Source organism: Acartia tonsa, chromosome 11 (genome assembly GCF_053477335.1).
Source record: "Acartia tonsa isolate MP-2025a chromosome 11, ASM5347733v1, whole genome shotgun sequence".
Classification (NCBI taxonomy): domain Eukaryota; kingdom Metazoa; phylum Arthropoda; class Copepoda; order Calanoida; family Acartiidae; genus Acartia; species Acartia tonsa.
The window spans coordinates 47,997,941-48,019,143 of record NC_137270.1 but is presented as its reverse complement, the minus strand read 5'-3'; the positions used below and the strand labels follow the sequence as shown (position 1 = coordinate 48,019,143).

Genomic DNA, 21,203 nt, shown 5'->3' with positions numbered 1-21,203 from the left:
GTCTGTTTGTCTGTCTGTTTGTCCGTCTGTTTGTTTGTCTGGTTTTCTGTCTGTTTGTCTGTCTGTTTGTCTGTCTGTTTGTTTGTCTGTTTGTTTGCCTGTTTGTCTGTCTGTTTGTCTGTCTGTCCATCTATTTGTATAACTGTATGTCTGTCTGTCTGTTTGTCTGTCTGTTTGTCTGTCTGTCCATCTATTTGTATAACTGTATGTCTGTCTGTCTGTTTGTCTGTCTGTTTGTCTGTCTGTCTGTCTGTCTGTCTGTCTGTTTGTCTGTCTGTTTGTCTGTCTGTCTGTCTGTCTGTTTGTCTGTTTGTCTGTCTGTCTGTCTGTCTGTCTGTCTGTCTGTCTGTCTGTCTGTCTGTCTGTCTGTCTGTCTGTCTGTCTGTCTGTCTGTTTGTCTGTCTGTTTGTCTGTCTGTTTGTCTGTATGTTTGTCTGTCTGTTTGTCTGTCTGTTTGTCTGACTGTTTGTCTGTCTGTTTGTCTGTCTGTTTGTCTGTCTGTTTGTCTGTCTGTTTGTCTGTCTATTTGTCTGTTTGTACTGAAACATCCTTATTTTTTTCTAGCATAGTATTATAGACAACTTTCCACGGATATTAAAATGAAAAATTATAAGATTAGATTCAACAATTTTTTCATTCCAACATTCATAGTAAATTGTCTGTAATACGATAAAATACATAATTTTTTCAGTATAGCTGAGAACCAGTTCTTATCCAGCGGATATTAATTGCTTCCAATCCATACTTGAAAATTGTTTAGAATCCATCTCCCTAGCTGTGAGTATTCCTTGTATTATAAATTATTTGCATAGATATTCTTTTTATATTTTATATACAGGGTGGGGCACATAAATCCGGACTTTTTCAAATTTTTAAACAAATGAGCATAAAATCGTCAATTTTAAAGATTTTTTTGAATTTTAAAAACTGGGAGGCAGAATAGGTATATGACTATTATATTATTTAAAAAAATTGCCGCCAGTCTCATTCGCCGCCTCTACCCGCCTCCTCAACCGCCGGCAGGCCCAGGTCAAAATGTACCTGTCCAAGCTGGCAAAGTTCTCCTTGATAGTGGCAATGAGGGAGGTCTTTGTGATATGGGCACGTCTATTGGTGCATGCTTTAAAGTAGCTTTAGGCCCAAAAGTCCGTTGAATCAAGATCAGGCTGCTGGGAGGCCACATTTCCTTAGGATCGTGAGTAACCGCAGGATCCAAATTAACCCAACTTTCAAGCTACCCTTAGACACGGAGGCTCTTATTTGGACCACAATTAAGCTAGAACAACGTTCTTTACCTTTTTGAAAATGGCATGACAATTTAGCTACGGTTGTCAGCGCAATCCATAGTCTAAAATGAGTTTTAAAGTTCCATATTGGTCGTTGAAATCGAGAACCGAGAAATATTAACAATTTTTCACGATTTTTGACGTTTTTGACATCTTAAAATCTGACACGTTTCACTTTTCTGGAGTATTACGGCGCCAAGCCATTTCAGATAGAGTGCTCTAGTCTTTTCTAGTGTCTTACTTATGTATCTAGGAGTATCTCCAGCAAGTTTTATAACCGTACCTTACCTACAGATGGGCTGAGGTCAGATTTAGTGGGCCCTAGTCGTGAATCCAGATTAAACCACCAGCGCATTTCGAATCTGCCTTGTTGAACATAAGTGCGGCCAGCTCGGAGTACACGTCCCCAATCGTCCAAATATTTTTTTGGGCTAAAAGGACATTACCTAAGCTTTTTATAGTGGGGTCAAACGTCCTGATTGGTCAAGTAGTTTTGACGCTATGGCCGTTTAAAAAAAGTCCGGATTTATGTGCCCCACCTGTATATAATTGATCGAAGATATCAATATTAATATTGATACAGTTGGCCGATGAAGCAGCTTAAAGGGCCTAATAAAAAATGACGTCATACAATACAAATGCGTTAATAGGCCAGTGACATTTATATTGACCAATGGTAAAATGATAAATGGAGAAAATCGCTCAAAAAAGACATGTGACGTCATAAAAAGGAGTCATTATCCATATCTTTTTTAGGGGGTTTCTTCCCACTTCTCCTCTCATATTCCTCATTTTTATGACGTCACATTTAGCGACTTTTTCTATTTGCGTAAAAAAGTATACTGGCCTATCATTGGTCATTTGTAATTGTCAGTCTGTGTGTACCGAAAAATCTCGCTAACGTAGCTAATGTAGCTTCTCATATGTTCTTGGAAGGTTTTTAGCTATTTTTAGCGCGGAAACCCAAGAGAAAATATTACTATTCTAGCTCAATATTATAAGATCCAGGGATCTAAAGGGATAAGACAATGCCCGATAAATTTATGTACATCCCCAATAATGATACACAAAATTACCACAATGTGTGGTTGAAATATTGAAACACTACACCTTTCAATATTTAATAAAAGTCCTCAACACTGTTAAGATAACGTTATTATAAAACTTTGGGTACAAGTGTAATAAACAGTCCATGGTCCCCTCCATCCCCTCCCTGTCTAAGTACTAAGATGAAAAGATATTGATATCAATCAGGGAGGGAGGGGACATTGGGCAGTTTATTACACTAGTCCCCAAAGTTTTATAGTAACGTTTTATTATTCTTTGTCTTAACAACTTTGGGGACTTTTATTAAATTTTTATAGGTTGGTTCATTAATTTGATTGTCCAAACGTTCCAACCACTCAATGTAATCTTCACAAGGGCTAATTTTGGAGATGTACATCAATTTATCGGCCATTGTCTTATCCCTTTAGATCCCTGAATTGATATCTATTGATGAATAGATATGAATGGTTAGGCATAGAAAAAAACATGATCCCACTTTATGTATGACCAATGGTAGGATCAGCAAGTGGTTTAATTTATTGTACATTATGTACATTAATTGTACACAAAAAAATTATCCATACCACTTTATGTATGACCAATATGGTAGGATCAAAGCGTGGTCTAATTTGTTGTACATTATGTACATTAATTGTACACAAAAACATGATCCCACTTTATGTATGACCAATGGTAGGATCAAAGCGTGGTTTAATTCATTGTACATAATTACAATAATTGTACACAAAAACATGATCCCACTTTATGTATGACCAATGGTATGATCAGAAAGTGGTTTAATTTAATGTACATAATACATAATGTACGATAATTGTACACAAAAACATTATCCATCCCACTTTATGTATGACCAATGGTAGGATCAAAGCTTGGTTTAATTTATTGTACATTATGTACACAAAAAATTATCCATCCCACTTTATGTATGACCAATGGTGGGATCAGCAAGTGGTTTAATTTATTGTACATTATGTACATTAATTGTGCACAAAAAAATTATCCATCCCACTTTATGTATGACCAATGGTAGGATCAAAAAGTGGTCTAATTTGTTGTACATTATGTACATTAATTGTACACAAAAACATGATCCCACTTTATGTATGACCAATGGTAGGATCAAAGCGTGGTTCAATTTGTTGTACAGTATGTACATTACTTGTACAAACAATTACAAGTGTCATGTATGACGTTATAAAAATAATAAGGAATGATTAGAGGAGAAGTGGGAAAGGAAACTCCTAAAAAGAGTTGGGTTTAGATGTATTTTTATGATGTCACATGACACATGGAGGGATCAACAAGTGGTCTAATTCATTGTACTTCATGTACATTAATTGTAAAATCAATTACATATCTTTTAGATTAAGATGGTTTATGGGGGCTTGGTGAGGCTTCAAGTACAGGTACGTCACTTTTGAACATACTCTACATTTTAAAACAGGCTCAATCAACCAGGGTAACACCGATCAGACAACCAACCCTTTGATTTCACGACCTTTGTCTGAAAAGTCCTAACCGCGCATAGTAATAAATAGAGCCTGTTTTAGGCCAAGGTATTCCCCCTACTCTAACCATTTAAGTCGCGCATCTGACATAGCAGTCCACCTCAAAAGAAAAGAGATGGGAGGGGTAGCAGTGCCTAACAAGTTACTTTTGAGTGAAAGCACTTGGATATATATCTTGGTTGAGGTAAACAAAATATATAAAAAATGTTGTTCCTCTAAATATAGATTCTCATTTCATATATAAGGTATATTAATTCCTTGAAAATACATATACATATACATATAATTATAATATATGTAAGTATCTGGATGTTTGCTGGTCTGTCCGTGTGTGTATCTCAGAAACCTTTAAAGATTTTGGTTCAACCAGGAAGTATTTAACCCTTAACAGTCGGGCCCCTTGCCGCACCTTAATCAGTCGGGGGGGGGGGGGGGCGTTCAACGCCCCCCCCTCATTATCTCAGTTCCTATTAGAGCTAGAGGGCTAAAATTTTTTGTGCAAGTCCCCTATGTTATGATGAATTTCCAACCTTAAGTAAGTCAAGGTCAATTTTCGCTTCTGTGTGTGCGAATGGGGCGTTTGTCCATATTTAGGTATGGAGACCGCTCTTCTATGAGTACTACTAAAACCTAATTTTAATGCAATACACATAGACATTCTCATCGTCGGTTCGTTTGTTTAGAATGCTTAACCCTCTATTCCCACAAGTATAATACGAATTTGGTTGAGCTGGTGGAAGCTCAACAAAAGACCCACGCGAGGTATTATGTTGCTTTAACCTAAGAATAAATGGTTGGTTTTGATATTCGATCAGAATTATATAAGCATATTAAATATTAAGGAAGGAAAATGTTTTTATAAAGTGTATTTATATTACAAGTGCATAAGTTAAGTATGAAAATATTTACAGGATAAGTGTTAAAATTATAAGTAGAGTAGGACAGAAATGTGCCCTAAGTCCCAAGCAGTGAATTGTGCTAAGTGTTAGAGTTCTAACATAAGGCCTGAGCTCAATTCATGCTAAGTACTAAGGGGCCTAAATTTAAACTACAATGCATGCCAAACAACTAAGTCATTACCTTTTAAAGCCAGAAAGAGAAGTTGATGGTAGGAGAGTTAATAAATAACTGAATAAATTCAAGAGGTACATGCTATAACATTAGCTCTGGACCAGGATTTTAGTGTTTGTCTGTGCAATTAAATATCTGTGTGTTAATATGTGACGTAAATCAGGCATGGTTGTAGGCATACATATATGTACTGGTTGTTTATATGATTACATTAACTATAAACATAATATCTTTAATAAACATATACTATTAGCAAATCACATACAGATTACCATGAATAGGCTAGCGTTACCCATATATGGTGTCATATAGGTAAAGATAGGCCTATGAATGCATAAATTGATACAAATAATGCCTTGGGCCTAGCTAAAGTAATTGTGTCTTGCCCCTGAGTGCTACTAGATAATTGCAGGGCACGTGTCAATCAAGTATTCATAATATGCTCTATAAAGTGTTGACTTTATATCAAGCATAGATAGATAGTTGTGGATGCGAAGCATTTCTGTAAAAGTCTCATATGTACGTTCAAAGAATTTGAAAATTGAGGGTCGCATCTCCAATGGGGGTAAGTTGTTAAAAAAGAAAAAAGAGAAAAAGAAAAAGTTTAGTAGTCCCAGTATATAGGCATATATAATAAACTATAAATGTATTCCAAGCTAAGTTAAATACGCTTTCCATTAAGAAAGTAAGCTTTGCGTATTTTCATAGCTGGGTATACAAGATGATAAACCTCCCAAATAGAATACATTCTTTTCTTGAGGGGTTTAGTTTTATCTAACATTGTCACATCAATAAATGTTTTTGCGTTGGTTGTTCTGGATAGTTCAGCTTCTTCTGATGATGAACTAGGTGGTGAGATGCTCTCTTTCGAAGTGTAAGTTGAGGTTGGGGGTGAGGTAGATATGTAGCCAAGGGCGTCCACTTGTGCTACCTCGTTACCATTCTCGTCCAAGGCGATTGAGTGATTTTCCAGGTCATAGTAGAGTTGGTTGAGGTCATTTGTAGAGAGGGATAGTGTGCTGCTGGAGCTGATGTCACTATCGGTCTCCACTCTACTATCTTCTCTGGTATTCAGGGCTGTATTTAACAAGAAATTCCTGATGGTGATGGACAGGTTCTCTGAGAATCCATCGTACTCTGGTGTGGTGATAATGTTGTTGTTCTCGTCTATAGTGTCAAGGTGTTGACAGGAACACAACCGCAATCCGTCCAAGGTAGGGTGGTGGTAGGGCTCCAATACTCCATGATCATCTAGGTTATCTCCAGGCTGGTCCATGGTAGATCCTAAAAAGAGTTAGTGCGCGTGCTCCAACCGGTTCCTTGGGGTATCCTGGCTATGGTAATCTAAACAAAAGAAATTTTAATAATCTTTTATTAATCATTTTATCCCTGGGATATTATAGAAATTCTTTTCGTTACAGATAGACCTATAATGGATTGATTAGTTATCTCTATTTCTGTTAAATATAACTGTTTCCTAAATTTAAACAATATTTTATATAAAAATGTATAAGTACAATTAGTATTTACATATCGTATTAATTTCTTTGGTTACATTACTCGTATATATGTATAAATATAAGATTTTACTAACAATAGTTGGTAACCCTTGTTTGTATGTTTTGTATATGTACATATGGTTTATACCATTGTTGGCATTAGCTGTATTTATTTTATTTTTAACACGAATAAATTTTAATCATTTTAAAGACTAATGTCTTACATTACATCGCTTGTCAAGTATACCTTTTAGACTTAATATCTACAAAATATATCGTTCGACGTCCGTAATTAAATTTTACGTGACAATAAGTTGTCAACCCTTTGTTTATGTTTGGGCGGTCAAAAGTGATAGGGGTTGGATTTGAGCGAGGTTATAAAAAGCTGGCGGCTCAGTAATTATGCTCATTTTATTAATAATTGTCTTTGCGAGCGGAGCTTGCGTTCGAGTGTTTAATTTTACCGCTAAATTCCAAGAGAATTTATATAAAAGTGATAAAATATAGTAACCCGTTTGTTTTATATGAATGTTTTTATGTTATAGATTGTTGATATGCCCATTATTGCATTCGTTAGCTTCTATTTAAGACTCAAGAATCTTACTTTCTTTGTCGATAAGGCCTTTATCACTATATTTTTGATCGAAAGTGGGTTAGAAGCAATATGGGTATATCTTCAATCTATGACAATTTTGTTTTATATAATATTTGTAGTTTTGATAGGACATATCTGAATCATCAGGTAAATTGACGTACCTTGTTTTGTTTACGTTTTCCGTCTGCAAAAGTTAAATTCGTTCATCGTAAGCAAAACTTATATTGACACAGATATGTTCCATCATTTTATTCGTTTTAACTTTTGATTACAGCGTCCCTTTTTATAATCAAAATTTATTGAGTCCTGATTCAAATCTTCTAAAACAATTTTACTATAGGTTTTAAAATAAGATTTTCTTTTTACTTAATTCAATTATAATGATGCTAATTGATAGGTTATTTACGTTACGAGTAACTCAACCATATTTATTTTAAAATGGTCGCTTACAAAAATTATATTTAGCTAGCTTTATCGAAAGTGCTTTTTAAAACGTCATTGAAAATATTCAGATTTAGCTAGTACATAAGTTTTAATTGCTTGATACATCATAATGAAGATGTTTTTGATAGCTCAGCGATAGCTATTTTTAAGTGTTGAATCATGTAAAATTAATTACATATTCTTTAACTTAATTGAATCTGATATAAAACAAAGTTTTAATGTTTGAATAGCTTAACGATAGCTATTTTTAAGTGTTGAATTATGTAAGATTAATTACATATTCTTTAACTTAAAGAATTTTACTTATAAATAAATAAATCAAAGTTTTAATGTTTGAATAGCTTAACGATAGCTATTTTTAAGTGTTGAATTATGTAAGATTAATTACATATTCTTTAACTTAAAGAATTTTACTTTTAAAATGATAAATCAAAGTTTTAATGGTTAGGAAGCTCAACCATAGTTGCTTAAAATACTAAAAAATATTCGTGTGTACAGTCTTTTTCATAAAACTAACTTTACTATATTGCCTTTCAGAATCACTAGTCCTTTATTTTAAATTTACATCCGCTCATAATGTATATTCCTGACAGCCTCGACGCGCATCAGAATATTAAGGAGAGATTCGAGGAATCGATGAGAGCGGCTGCGGCCACTCTTGCCAATTCCTCGCTTCTCGAAACCTCCTTAGACGACTCGAGTTCAGTGTACAGCGACGCGTCTGGGATGCCAAGCCTTGCTGACGTCGATGACTATGGGAGTACAAGTACTTTTGATACTGTAGAGTCCGAAAGGGATCAAGGGGAGATGTTTGGCAACGAGCATCTCTCACTGATGCTTAGTAGAACGATACAAATCATCTGGTCTCTCCTCAATTCGGTGATGCAGAACTCCTGCGGTGACATTGGTGACGATGTTGCCGGAGGTGATTCTGGGTCTGCCGAGTCGAGGAGAGACCAGAAGACGAGTCTGGACGCACTCAACATGGATGGCTTAATTAACATGTTGTTGGGTTTAGGCTTGTTTTCATGTGCTCTCATAGTGGTCTTCTTCGGTGCTGTAGGGCTTGAGACTCTAACACGTTTAGACAACACCTCAGACAGGTCGCTGGCTCGCTGGATAAGAGATGTATGTACGCGCCTCCGTAATATAGGCGTCAGGACCATTGAGCTTCTTCACTGCGGTAACAGGACCAACAGGACTAGATCTGGAGTTACGTCGCCAACTGTGGAGCCGTCGGATACAGGCATGTATGAAGCCGCGTCCTCTGTGATGGATGATATTCTGTCAGATACACAGGTGAGATTTCTTCTGTTGTATATTTCTTTTCTGTTTTGTATATATTTTTTTTTTTTTTCTAGCCACCCGTTTTGTCTAATAAAGCATCATGATGTTGCAGGGTTGTTCTGTCCTATTCTCACTTCCTCAACGTTGACTTTCGGCTCTTCCATATATATCGCTCACCGTTTGTCGTCGTTTTATGTCACCAGAGAAATCCGCTCGATTACCGCAATTAAATTGAGATACCAGTTAACATTTACTAAAATCTTAATTAGCAACCTAATATTATTTCCCTCTGGGAAAGTTGAGAGTTTGCTCGTGCCGCACGTTTCTCATTGGGATTTTAAGTGTTAGATCAAGACTTTAATGTTTCCTTTTTGTTTTAGGCTCCCTCTGCTAGTCCATCGACTCCAGCCGAAGTGAGATCCAGAGTTGGGCTGTTTGCTGTACACCGCCTGTCTGCCACTGAGGATCGAGTTACTGGAAGTAATGTGCCTGCGGGATTGGACACCCCGTCGGGAAGTCCTGGCTTCCGTCCGTTGATCTTTGATCAAACAGAGCGTCTACATGTAAGTATCCATGCTTTAGTTTTTCTATTAATTTTCAGAAAGAGGCCGTACATTTGTACACGTATCTAGAGGTATTTGCAACTAAAATTCTTTTATTGGTAGAATATTAATCTTAAAATGTATGGTTGCATAAGCATTTTTGAACCGATCTGAGATTTTAATTCTATTATAAAGTGGGTCGAATCGCTACCTAATCATATAGCTTTACAGGATTTTAGGCATTCTCATTTCCTGATTTTCCTAGATTCTTTGTTGGTGTTGCGATTAAACTAATAAAATCTATTATATTTTAGGCGACCAACTCAATCCCCCTGACGCGGTTCTACACCACTATGGGGAGGTGTAATCGGGTCAGTTCTGAGAGGACAGCTGAGGGATCCAGCGACAGCTCTTCCTTGAGCTCTATTATGTGCCTTAGTCACATTGAGTCTCCATCTGCAGCTGATTTGTCTGAGGTAAGTTTGATAAGCTCTTATAATATTCTTATTTTCTTTGTTGCAAAAATTACGTAACTTAGACTAGGCTGTTTAGCTCAGATAGCTATGCTTTTAGACAATAATTTTACTTTAACTATGGTGTAGTTCCTTCCTAATAGTCAATATTAAGATTCTGGATAAAGTATTAGTGATGTATAAAAAAATTGACTCGCAAACATGTATGGATAAGTGTTGATACATTTTCTTGTGAACATTTATTAAAATGATTGTCTAATAATGCCCCTTTTCTTAATTTTAGGATGCGGCCAGTTTAGTCCCACTGGTTGACGATATCGAGGACGCCGATCTCCCGCCTATTAGATTTAATGCGGTGAGTGATGAAATCGAGTACCCCACTCCACTACGAGTTCTCAGTTTAGAGCGTCTGCGCCGCTCCATGCGTACTCCAACTCCTGCCATCTTGGAAGAGATAACATCAGCGGAGAGTAGCTTCAATTCAGCTACGCGTTCCTCAGATAATAACAGGACAGAGGATTCCGGCGTTGAGGGAGTCCCTCGACGTCGGGGTCCCACGTTCCCTAAACGTACGCCGTAAAGTGGCGCTGTTAGCTTGGTTGAAATATGACATACAAATTTTAAGACAATGACCAGTTTTAGACAACATGTGACTAAATTTACAGATTTTCTAATTTTTATGTAACTAGTCAAAATAGTAATCACTATGAAGTAAAGACTTTTGTTATTAGACATTATGACTTTTTATACTGTACAAAACCAAATATTAATTTACACTTCTGCCATTATGTTATGTATATACATGTTTAGTCTGTAAGGATATTTAGTATGTAAGGAAATGATTATAAGGTTGTATTTTCTTTATGCCCATAATTTAAAACTTCATTCAATCTTAATTACTTTCTTCGTAAGCGAACTAATCCTTTTCTTTTCTCAATAGTATGTTAACAACTGTAATTACAGCCTTATGTCACAGTTTATTCATTCTTGTTAGCTTGTAAGGGTTATGTATATATAGATATTTAATCGAACTCGCACTTCAGTAACTTTTCTCTAAATTTCATTTATATCCATCCCTGTGCATTAATCGTGAATTTTAATTGTGCTGTGATATAGAGAGGACTTGTAAATAGCATATATGTTTTTTTTGTGACCAATATCTAAGTAGACCGAAAGACTGACGTTAGACAAAGTTATTTACATACGCTTATTCAAGTATTTTTAAGAAAACTCATGTAAAGACTGTTTGTGATTCAAGTAGTTAAAGTAATATCATTGATTGGATGATCTCATTAAGGAAGCTTTATTTAATTAGTAAGGCTTAGAATAAATAGCGTTTCCCTTTTAAATTTCAATACAATAGTCATAAAGCTTAATGTTTCAAAGTAAAATGTTCTTATGTCCCTTTAAATTTAAACCTAAGTCTTATTTCCAACAAGTAGAGTTAAATGTTTGGCTCACGTTGGCTTGTTGTTAGGCTATGTGCCTTTTATATATGTACAAAATTCAACATTTAGCGTTCAATTAATAGTATTAGCAATCTCGAAGTTTTATTATGTGCCAATATACAGCTTATGTCCAAATTATATTAACTAAGATGTTAAATTGTCAGAAAAACTTCTTACTATCATAATGTTTTTCAAATACTGTAAAAAAAATAAAAATTTATGTTCTGTTTTCAAAATTGATTTAATTTTATATTTTCACCAAAGAAAAATATTTGTCAAAAATTTTATACCTTTTCTAAAGATTATTTACTTTTGTTAAAATAAATATAGAGATTTTAAGTAGCATATACACTGTTATTTACTGATTTAGTATTTGTTGTGTACAGCTCTCGTTTACGTAGCTACTCTATAAGTATTACTATCTGTTCCTTAATTTAGTTAGATACATAATTAAAGTTTATTTTTACAAGGTGCTTAGTCTAGCTTACATTCACTTGGTTTATGATAACTTTTATAAATAACAAAATTTCTTGCTATGTTCTTTTTGATATCTCAACTATGATTTATGCGATTAATTTCCTATCGTTTTCAATAATTACATAGAGATATATGAGAATATAAGTATTTTACATCAATACACATATGTACAAGAGGTTTTATCATATGCAAAACTTTTATATCGTTAGGATACGTCCGTACGTCATTGTTTAGAAGTCAGATTATAAGAATCAGTTTTAATCTAGTTTACTCTTCGTGGATAGTGGGGAGAGTACAATGTCCAGAAATGAGGAGGACTGTGTCTCTCAGATTCTCTATTTGGCGTGCTACTGCCCGTAATTCGTCTGTTATAGTCTGTCGGCTTCTATACTCTTGCTGTCTATACCGTATAACCAAACGGTTGTATGCATCTCTGTAAGTGTTTCTAAGTATACGACAATGCAAGTATCGTACAATACGACTAGGTTGGCTGATTCCACAACTAATTTTAAACGATAACATTTCTTTAATCATCGTAAGCAAGTTATAACAATATTCTACTAGGTTCGCGAAGGTCTCATGTAGAATTCGTTGTGATCTAGGCATAGGCTTTCGGAATCTAGTTTGCATTTTATAACTTTTGTAAAATATTCTGTTAAGACTTACGTGTTATGTGATAACTGTAGTAATTCACAAGGTTGGTGATTTCCTCACTTGTGGATATGTTATAGTAAACTGACTCAATTTCAGGATAAAATTTAAGTTATCGTTATTGTTCACTACTACTAAAATTCTGAGTGGGCGTTTCCTGTCCGGAGTTATAATTAAAGTTTTTGACATATTTTTTTTGTATGTAGAGTGGTTATAGTTTCTAATAACTAATCAACTCATCACAATTCAAGGCGTATATATATAGGTTGCCTACTAGTACTGCTATGTTTGTATACTTTATACAATTTGTATTAAATGTTTTAAATAGTTTTTGTGTATATGTCAGGGTGCGTATTTAACATTCGTAACATTCGTATTTTTGTACAATCTGTATCAATCGTTTGACTCTGTTTGCCTATACAGAATCAAAGCTCTCTATATGCAATTTTTATGTAAGTGTTTTTGAAGGGATCGACTCTTTAGTCGACGTATATTGCATATAGTTGGTCTCCCCTGCTGAAGAGAAAAGATGTATATTTTACCACTGGATATATAACCTTGAGTGGGAAAATTTACATGAATATGATAACTTAGTTATCAGATTAGAATAACATATTATCATATTGTTCACAAGTTTACAGGGTAAATGGAAATGTAAATTATGGTTGTGAACTTGTGCCATTCCGAAATCTGACATGTCTATCATTTATTTTCCTAAGTCGTCGACCTCCGGTAATAAATACGGAATCTATTGTCATGTCCTCATCGGCACTTGAGTCCTCTATGTCCGAATCAGAGTCTAATGGTTTCTTATTTTGTGACGCTTGTTTTCGTGTTTCTAAGGGTGAGTGTGCGCGTATTCCTGGTTGTGGATCCTTTGAATTAACCGGGAATATAAGCGGAAGTGTGTCATTTTTAACTAATGTGGCTATCTCTTGATTTGTGAGTTTATTATAAGGCTTTGTAATAATTCCCTTTATTTCCTCTGGGAGGGTGTCAAAATGTTCGTCAATTGGCTTGAACTTTTTGATTTCGTTGAAAGAGTATTTAAATATTTCAGTTCTCTTGTCAGAAATTCTTTCAAGCTTGCAACTGTTAGGGCTTACATCCAAAACTCTATAGGGTGAAATATGATAGATAGGAGTAAGATTTGGGTTAACACCAGGTGTAATAGTGTTATTTCTAACCAAGACAAGATCTCCTATATCAAATTGTTTGTGTATGCGGGTTTTATTAATATACTTTAGTCTTGCCTCCCTTCCCTTTTCAATAGTTTTTGCTGAAATGTCCAAGTTTTCTTGTATACCGTCTGAGAGGTCTTGCACATAAGCTTCTGTGCGTGCTATTTCAGGGTGATATTCATCCGGTTTTATTGCTCCAAAGAACAATTTAGACAGGGAGCTACGTGTCCCGAATAATAATTCCATGGGTGAAAATCCAGTTTTTGGTATTTTAGTGCAATTATATTGTCGGACTATTAACTGTACTAGATATAACCATGAGGTTGTTGAGTCTTGCGCTAAAATTTTAATGATTGGCCATTTTATTACTTTGTTGCTAGCTTCCACCAATCCTTTAGAGGGTGAAAAGTACGCAGTAGAATACAAAACTCGGATGCCAATAGAAGCAAAGAATATCAAATTTTGCTTTTCTAAAAATGATTTTGCATTGTCACACAATATTTGTCTGGGGGAGAAATTAGGATAGAAATAAAACATGAATTTGTCTATAAATTCACGGGATGTGAGTGATTTCATGGGATATGCAAGAATCATTCCTGTTAGTTGGCAGACTATAGTGAGGATATGATTATAACTACGATAGGGGGGTAAGGATTGTATATAGTCAATACTTACACATTCAAAAGGTCTTGAAATTGTACTATAAGTTCCTACTTGTTCTAGTTTTGTAGATGAATTTTGAAGTTGACAATTTAAACAAGATCTAGTGTAATTTCTAACATATTTCTTAAGGTTAGGGTGGAAGAAATTTTGCATATTCAAAAGCATTTTAATTTCTCCACTATGTACTAACAAAAGATGAGTATAGCATACTAATACTGGTAATAGTTTGGTTGGGAGATAAACCTTTAAATCTCCTTTTATTTTTGTAAACAGAATCGTGTCTTTAAGTTCGTAGTTCTGTCTTTTATAAGTGTAGGTATTTGATTTAGAGGTTAGACAACGTGTGTAAATATCAGAGTATTCCTCTTTTTGGTTTGCAATTATATTTTCTATGCTAATCCTTTCTTTTAGGATTTCCAAAGGTCTTAGTACTTTGCCTATAACTTTATGTTCTGCGGCAAGTGAATTTATGGTGATTTTGGGTTTTTGTTGCTTTAGCTGTGGGGGTTGTTCATCATAACCCAAATAGTCGGGGTTATCCATAATGAACTGTGTCCATTCTTCAATAGTCCAAACTTTATATTGGGGTAAGTTATCTTCAAATCCAGATTTAACAAATTTAGGTAGGGCTACCTTTTTGATGCTTGGTAAAGTAGCCTTATATGCCCTTGTTAAGAAATCTGCCAAATTGTCTTCTCCTCTTAAGAAAGACATTGTTAGCTTCGGTATTAGAGTTAACAGAGTGGTATTCCACCTCTTCAATTTATTAACGGCTGTTAATGCTTTAGGATTGAAGAGATAATAAGCACACTTTGCGTCTGTTAACAAAGTACATTCACAGCTTGGACCTATTAGAGTTCTAAACGAGTTTGCTGCATAAATAATTCCTAGGATTTCAATGTCTATGATATGTAATCTTGACTCAGCAACGGTAATTTTCTTTGAGGTGTATGCGATAATTTCAAACATAGACGCTAAAGATTTTAAATTAAAGCTATTGGTTGATGAAACCATTGCTGGTCTTACTATGTGTTGCTCCTTGTGTCCATATAGTAAAAATACAAAAGGGGGTTTTGTTTTGTCTGAACAGTGTTGAGTGACAGGTTTGGCACCCTCTATATTTGTGATAACTATCACAGGACGGTACATAGCTACACTAAGAGCTTCAAATATGAGTTGTTGCGGATCTAGATATACATATCCATGCTCTAGTTTGCGAATAAATTCTAAGAATTTATCCCTATCATTATTAAATACAAATTGAATATACTTTTGTCTCAACATCGTAGAACGTATAATTTTTGATGCTCTTTGCAGGATGGTGGTCAAAGGTGTTTGAACTTTATTTAGTTCCAAAAGCAATTGTAAAGATATCCCAAGACTATTGTGTACAGCGTCTTCAGGATAGCCCAAAGTTTTACTAGCCAAATATTCAAATTCGGGCGGTCCATCTTCAGACATACGCTTAGCATAATCCTTAATGTTTTCACCTTCAATCTGCAAAGGTAGGGGTAAAATTGGTAATCTGTTATCATAAATAACATGGTGTACAGGATCATCGAAGTTTAGCCCAGGGGGTAGGGTTTTAGCCTGTAATTCTGGTGTCACTATTTGCGCTAAGACTGCTGAATATGAGCCAGTTGAGGTGCCGGCTGCATCTGACAAGATAATCTTAGGTGCCGATAAGTTAACTAATTTGCTAAAAATTGGTCCTGAAGCTAAAGCTTTCTTAATGTCTTCGAATGCTTGTCTTTGTTCTGGAGTTGGGACAAAAGTTTTACCTAATCTAGTAGATGTAAGTGAAGTTAGAATATGTGTAGGAGCCATAATATCAAATCTTAAATGTTTATGCATACTTTGTAATACTCCCATAAAAGATCTCATTATAGTAATATCAGTAGGCATGGGAATATTTAGAAGTTTTTGTACTCGCCTTTGATCTACACAGCAATAGTTATGTGAAATGAAGAATCCAAAGAAATTTACCCTACTTTTAAAAAGTTGTGATTTCTTTAAACTAATCTTTCCTTTATGCGTGTGTATTCTCCCCATAACTTTCTTCAAAATCTTAAAATGTATATTCAATGATTCTGATCTAGTTTTAGCTAGTTCAGTTGAGACAATGAAATCATCATAAATGTGTTGGACTTCTGGGATAGGTGAGTATACCATTTTGGCTAAATCACCGTCCATTACAACATTACCATTATCATCATAAACCAATTCCCAGTGTAATATCTTTTCCATAAAGCGTGATAGACTTTCAGGTGAAGTCTTAATGCCAGTTGGTAAGGATGCGTGTCTAAAAGCTCCTAATGGGGTTGCAAACAATGTTAGGTCTCTGCAAGAAGGTTCTAGCGTTATACTATGAAAAGCGTTAGCCATGTCACTACTACTATGCACAAATTTATCCCTTAGTGACTGAATCAAATTTTCTGCTGTGGGTAGCAGTGCAGGTTCAGACTGCAGACAAGGATTCAATTGTTGAAAATTTACAATTAAACGAGGACAGCTCCCCTGATCCGACTTTGGAATCAGATAAGCTGGGCTTGCATAGTTGTTATAGGAATCCCCATCCAAATTAGCTCTTTCAATGGTGCCGTTCTTTAACAAAAACTCTAAGATAGATTGCATTTGCATTTTCTCTACGGGTGATAAATAATATAATTTCTTATGCTGGGGTAAAGTTTGACCAGGTTTTAGTCTAATTGTATAATTGCCCAGATATTTACTCATGTTACCTCTATCAGTAGAGTGTGTAGATATGATATCGGGGTAAGATTTTAGGAATATGTCTTCTATATAATGTCTTACCTCTGGTGGATAGTCTGACAGCACCACAAGATCCTCTGGTTTAACAAACTGGTCCTTTGGCACACTATAGCCAGTAGGTTCTGTTACATAGTCCATGAGGTTATCAGATTCAGCTATATGTTTTAAGCCAAGTTCAATAATGTCATCACTATTTTCAAAGAGTTTATTCTTTTCAGGATCTGGTGTAGTTAGAATTTCATCAATATTAGAATGGTAGTCAGATAAGGCTACTCCTGGTACTGGAGTGTCATTGTTTATAGCTGTAGGATTCGGTATATATCCATCAGCTAAAGGAAAAGATCGTTCTACCAGATTGATGGCGCTGTATTTTGGTAGCTATAAGAGTTGAACTGAGTTGTTTCTGGTGTCTAGTGAGATCTGATTGACAGCTGGAGTATTAGCTTTCTCTGCGTGTTGCTCCAGGGCTTGTACAATCTCGTCTAGCTCAGTTGTCACAGATACATTGTGTAGGAATGATTGCGTAAAATCAAAGTCTGTGGTGATCTCCTTGACTACAAATTGGTTGCTTGGTTCCAAGTATCCGGTGATAACAGTGTTAGTGATTGCATGTTCAGTGACATTTGTTATCATTGCCCTTCCACTGAGTTGTCCTCGGTTGTTGACAGTCAGTTGCGTTTGTCCAGGCTGAATTTTAATTCCTCCATTTCTATCGTTGGCAATGTGGTCATCGCTGAGAATGACTTTTGTTCCAGGAGCCAAGTTGAAGAAATGGTTGATGTTCATTTCTATAGTCTGAGTTTCATTAGAGTCAATTTTGTCAATTGTCCCTGTGCAGAGTTGTAACTCATAATCAGAACAGAATAGGCTATCTAGTACTCTCCCAGGATGGAACATAGAGTATAGATATGGTGCTGGCGGGTGGTTGTCCGCAACGAAAGTCAACCCTAATTGGAGATCTCTAATGCCATTCATTCCGATGATCATAGGTGTGACATTCTTGTGTTCCTCAGGTACAATCATAAATGGTACTGGTCTATAGATGCCTGAGAACTGTGTGAGGCGAATCATGAGAGTTATTTCTCCAGCTACTGGGATTTTGTGTCCAGAATAGCTGACAAGAACCATGTCACTCTTTTCCAGATGGTTCTTAACCTCATCTTGTTGTACTCCAAATAACATTCCAAAATAGCTGGTTGACATGATATTTCTGTCTGCTGCTGAGTCAAACAAAGCTGTCATGTATACATCATAGTTTCCATTTGACATACATCCGGAGCAGTTCAGGTACATTTTCCTGTTTTCATCCATAATAGCTGCAGAACTATCTACCGCTAAAATCTTAGGGTCATTAGGATCCATTCGAACGGTGATAGCGTTAACCCTACTTGTTCTGCCACGCTCTTTGGATTGTCCATTGGCTTTGGCCTCAACCCATTCTTCATATGCCTGTTTAAACACACCACCGGGTCTTACTTTACCACTATGGTACAGTTCCATCATCGCTGGTCGTCCAGGGCATAGGTGTTGAGCATGGTATAGGTCTTTGCCATACTTCTTGTGACAGCTTGGACAGTATCCGGATGTTAGTGCTGTTTGATATTGTCGTCCTTGGTCATCGCACAGTAGTCTGCATCCATCTGATATTTTGTGGGTATTTTGACCACATGCACCGCAATAGCGCTTATTGGATGTACCATAGGAGATATGATAATCTTGTTTGGTGTTCTTTTGTGGTTGTCTATCTCTGTTATCCCTGTTTTCTCTGTTGTAGGTTTTAGGATAGGCTGGTTTAGCAGTAACTTCTCTAACTGTTGGCCTTTTATATTAGCTTGACGTAGCGGCAACTTTAGCAGGCTGTTTGTCTCTATTCATTCTTGTATCCCTGTCATGTGAGTAGTTGGTGTTGTTTGTCTTTTTATGAAGCGACAAATCTCCATTGTAACTGGCTGATACACCATTTTGCTGTAGGTCCATATCTAGGTCTTCAGTTCTAGGATACATGGAAGCGGTCAACTCATGATATGTGGGGGATCTTCCAAGATCATGTCTGAGATTGTGATGGTTTTCAGATGCTATATTGCGGCTATTTGTTGGTAAGCTACGTTTGAGTGCCTCCACTGCAGTTATGTTGAATACATTCTGTCGTTCCTTCTTGTCTGTATAGTGAACAGCGGCTCTGCTGGCAAGATTCTGAATGGTACTGACAAGCTTAGGGAATGACATGGCCTTGGTTCCCTTAAAAGCTATCAGCTTAGCTTGAGCTTCCTGTGGGCTGATGAGTATATCGTACTGTAGCAGTAAGCTATTGTAGACACTTTCAATAGATAGTCCAAGATTGAAACTCTGCTGGATAGTAGTATATGCTTCGCCAGTTGTGGTTCTAAGCATAAAGGTTTCGAATTCTGATCTTGAGAGGTTACATAATTCCTGAGCAGTGTTCATCTCTGACAGATAATCAGTAATGTAAGGTGGCTTGCCGTCTCCTTTGAAGCAATGCTTGAGAGGGAAGGTTCCATTGGCTAACTTAAGCTTTTGATCGTTGCATAGGGTGCTCTTGCTTGCATAGCTGCTTGGTGGTTTAATTCCAGTTTGGTTGGTGAAGTTACTGAAGTGTCGTTGAGTGCGTTTGTCATTCTCCTCGTGTACAATACGCTGGGCTTCTAACTCAACTTCACGTCTTTGTTCCTCTTTGTATTCCCTCATACTCTGTGTGTAGTTGGTACAGAAGTTCCTCATCATTTCCGAGTCCACACGTATGTTGGGGTTACAAAGTCTTATTGTATCCAGGAATTGTGGGAACAGGAAATTTCCCAGAGGATCTGATAGTGTTGCTCTAACATATCGATCTCTGATCAATGCGTCTGGTGAGTCCTCGCGCATAGGTATGGATCTTACAGATTCCGTGTCTGGTTCTGGCGTCTTGGTTCTCTCACCATTCTGTTCTGGTTCCTCCTGGTTGGGCATCGGTTCCTCCCTTCGTGTATCATCTCCTGCAGAAGCTGCATCAGCTGATGGAGTTCTTCTTCCAGGCGTCGTCGAGCGTCCTCGACGTGGAGTGTTCGCCTTTTCAGCGTTGTCATCTTTCTTACTTTTATTAAATAATGGCATTACAGCTAGCTTAAAGCTTTTAAACTTTCTATGAGTTCTTTAAAGAAGCTTATGAGATGTTGTACTATTTTAGGATTTAAATAGCAAAGGTACAAGAAGAAACTAAATAATGCGCCTAAAGTTAAAACAATCAAAAATTGTTTACAATAACAAATTTTTCTTTTAAAATTGTTAAATATAGATGAGTATGTATTGTCTACTTCACCTACAGTTGTTTCTACGTCGTGAATGCTTGCGAGTGAGCGTTAAGTCTTATTCTGGAGTGTGCGCTAATGCACTCTTATCCTTAATTAAGCTCAACTGTAGAAACACTTCTACTTAGATTTATTCTATATTTGCTTATAAAGCTAATGTGGGTTGTTTAGCTGTACAAATTAGCTATAAAGTTAAATAGAATGTTAAGGTTTGCAGCGAAGTTAATTTGGGTATGCTAATATACTATCACAAATTAACTGTTATTTGCTTAGGCGTCGACTTTTCCTAGCAAATGTTATTGTTGAGAAAAACAGCAATTTATAATCCTTGTTGAATTCTTACTCCACTCTAAGGATATGTAGCTTACAATCTGCTTATTCCTGTAAGGCTTTATGAATATAACTTACTAAGGTTCACTCCCAAAGGATCGTCTATATTCTATTAGTATTACAACAGTTTTGCCTGAATATCAAAGATCTCGCACCCAATACTTATAGTTGTATTAGGGTATGCCTACCAATCCTACTAAGTATTATTCGCGAATTATTATGGGGCTTCACTTGTGATTTCAATCCTTATAACTATGTTATTGAGACTCAATTTAGATTGTCCTATATATATGAATATAATCAGTTTGTTTTCAAGGTTATTATAGACCAGATGTACTCCACTTAATTAGTGAGAACACAATATTCTATGTGTCTTACTGAAGTGTGATATCCTACGCAAGGTGATCAATCTATACGCTGGAAGTTGTCAATCAGACTCTTTAAAGTAGACTACAAGGTTGGTGTTATTATTTGGTCAAATATTATTGAAAATCAAATTAGCTGAATTAGTGCACTTTTTTTTCTAAATGGTAACAATTTTAGGTTATAAAGATTATAAACTATATGTACACACTTTACTTTACTTGGTTATAGTCTTTATGC

General features: G+C 36.0%; 1 protein-coding gene across 1 annotated transcript; it reads left to right on the top strand.

Annotated features, from left to right (window-relative positions):
• The first annotated feature begins 8,010 nt into the window (after nucleotides 1–8,010).
• Nucleotides 8,011–10,461, top strand: LOC145332805 (uncharacterized). Its single transcript, XM_080177868.1, has 2 exons — nucleotides 8,011–8,770; nucleotides 9,139–10,461. Exons 1-2 carry the CDS (start codon nucleotides 8,048–8,050, stop codon nucleotides 9,388–9,390), a joined length of 975 nt encoding a protein of 324 aa, XP_080033994.1. The 5' UTR covers nucleotides 8,011–8,047; the 3' UTR covers nucleotides 9,391–10,461.
• The last annotated feature ends 10,742 nt before the right edge of the window (nucleotides 10,462–21,203 follow it).

Bases quoted from the DNA above. Each gene is read 5' to 3' on its own strand.
- LOC145332805 (XM_080177868.1), top strand. From the start codon at position 8,048: ATGTATATTCCTGACAGCCTCGACGCGCATCAGAATATTAAGGAGAGA. The intron at 8,771-9,138 runs GTGAGATTTCTT...TTTTTGTTTTAG, and splicing joins ATATTCTGTCAGATACACAG to GCTCCCTCTGCTAGTCCATC.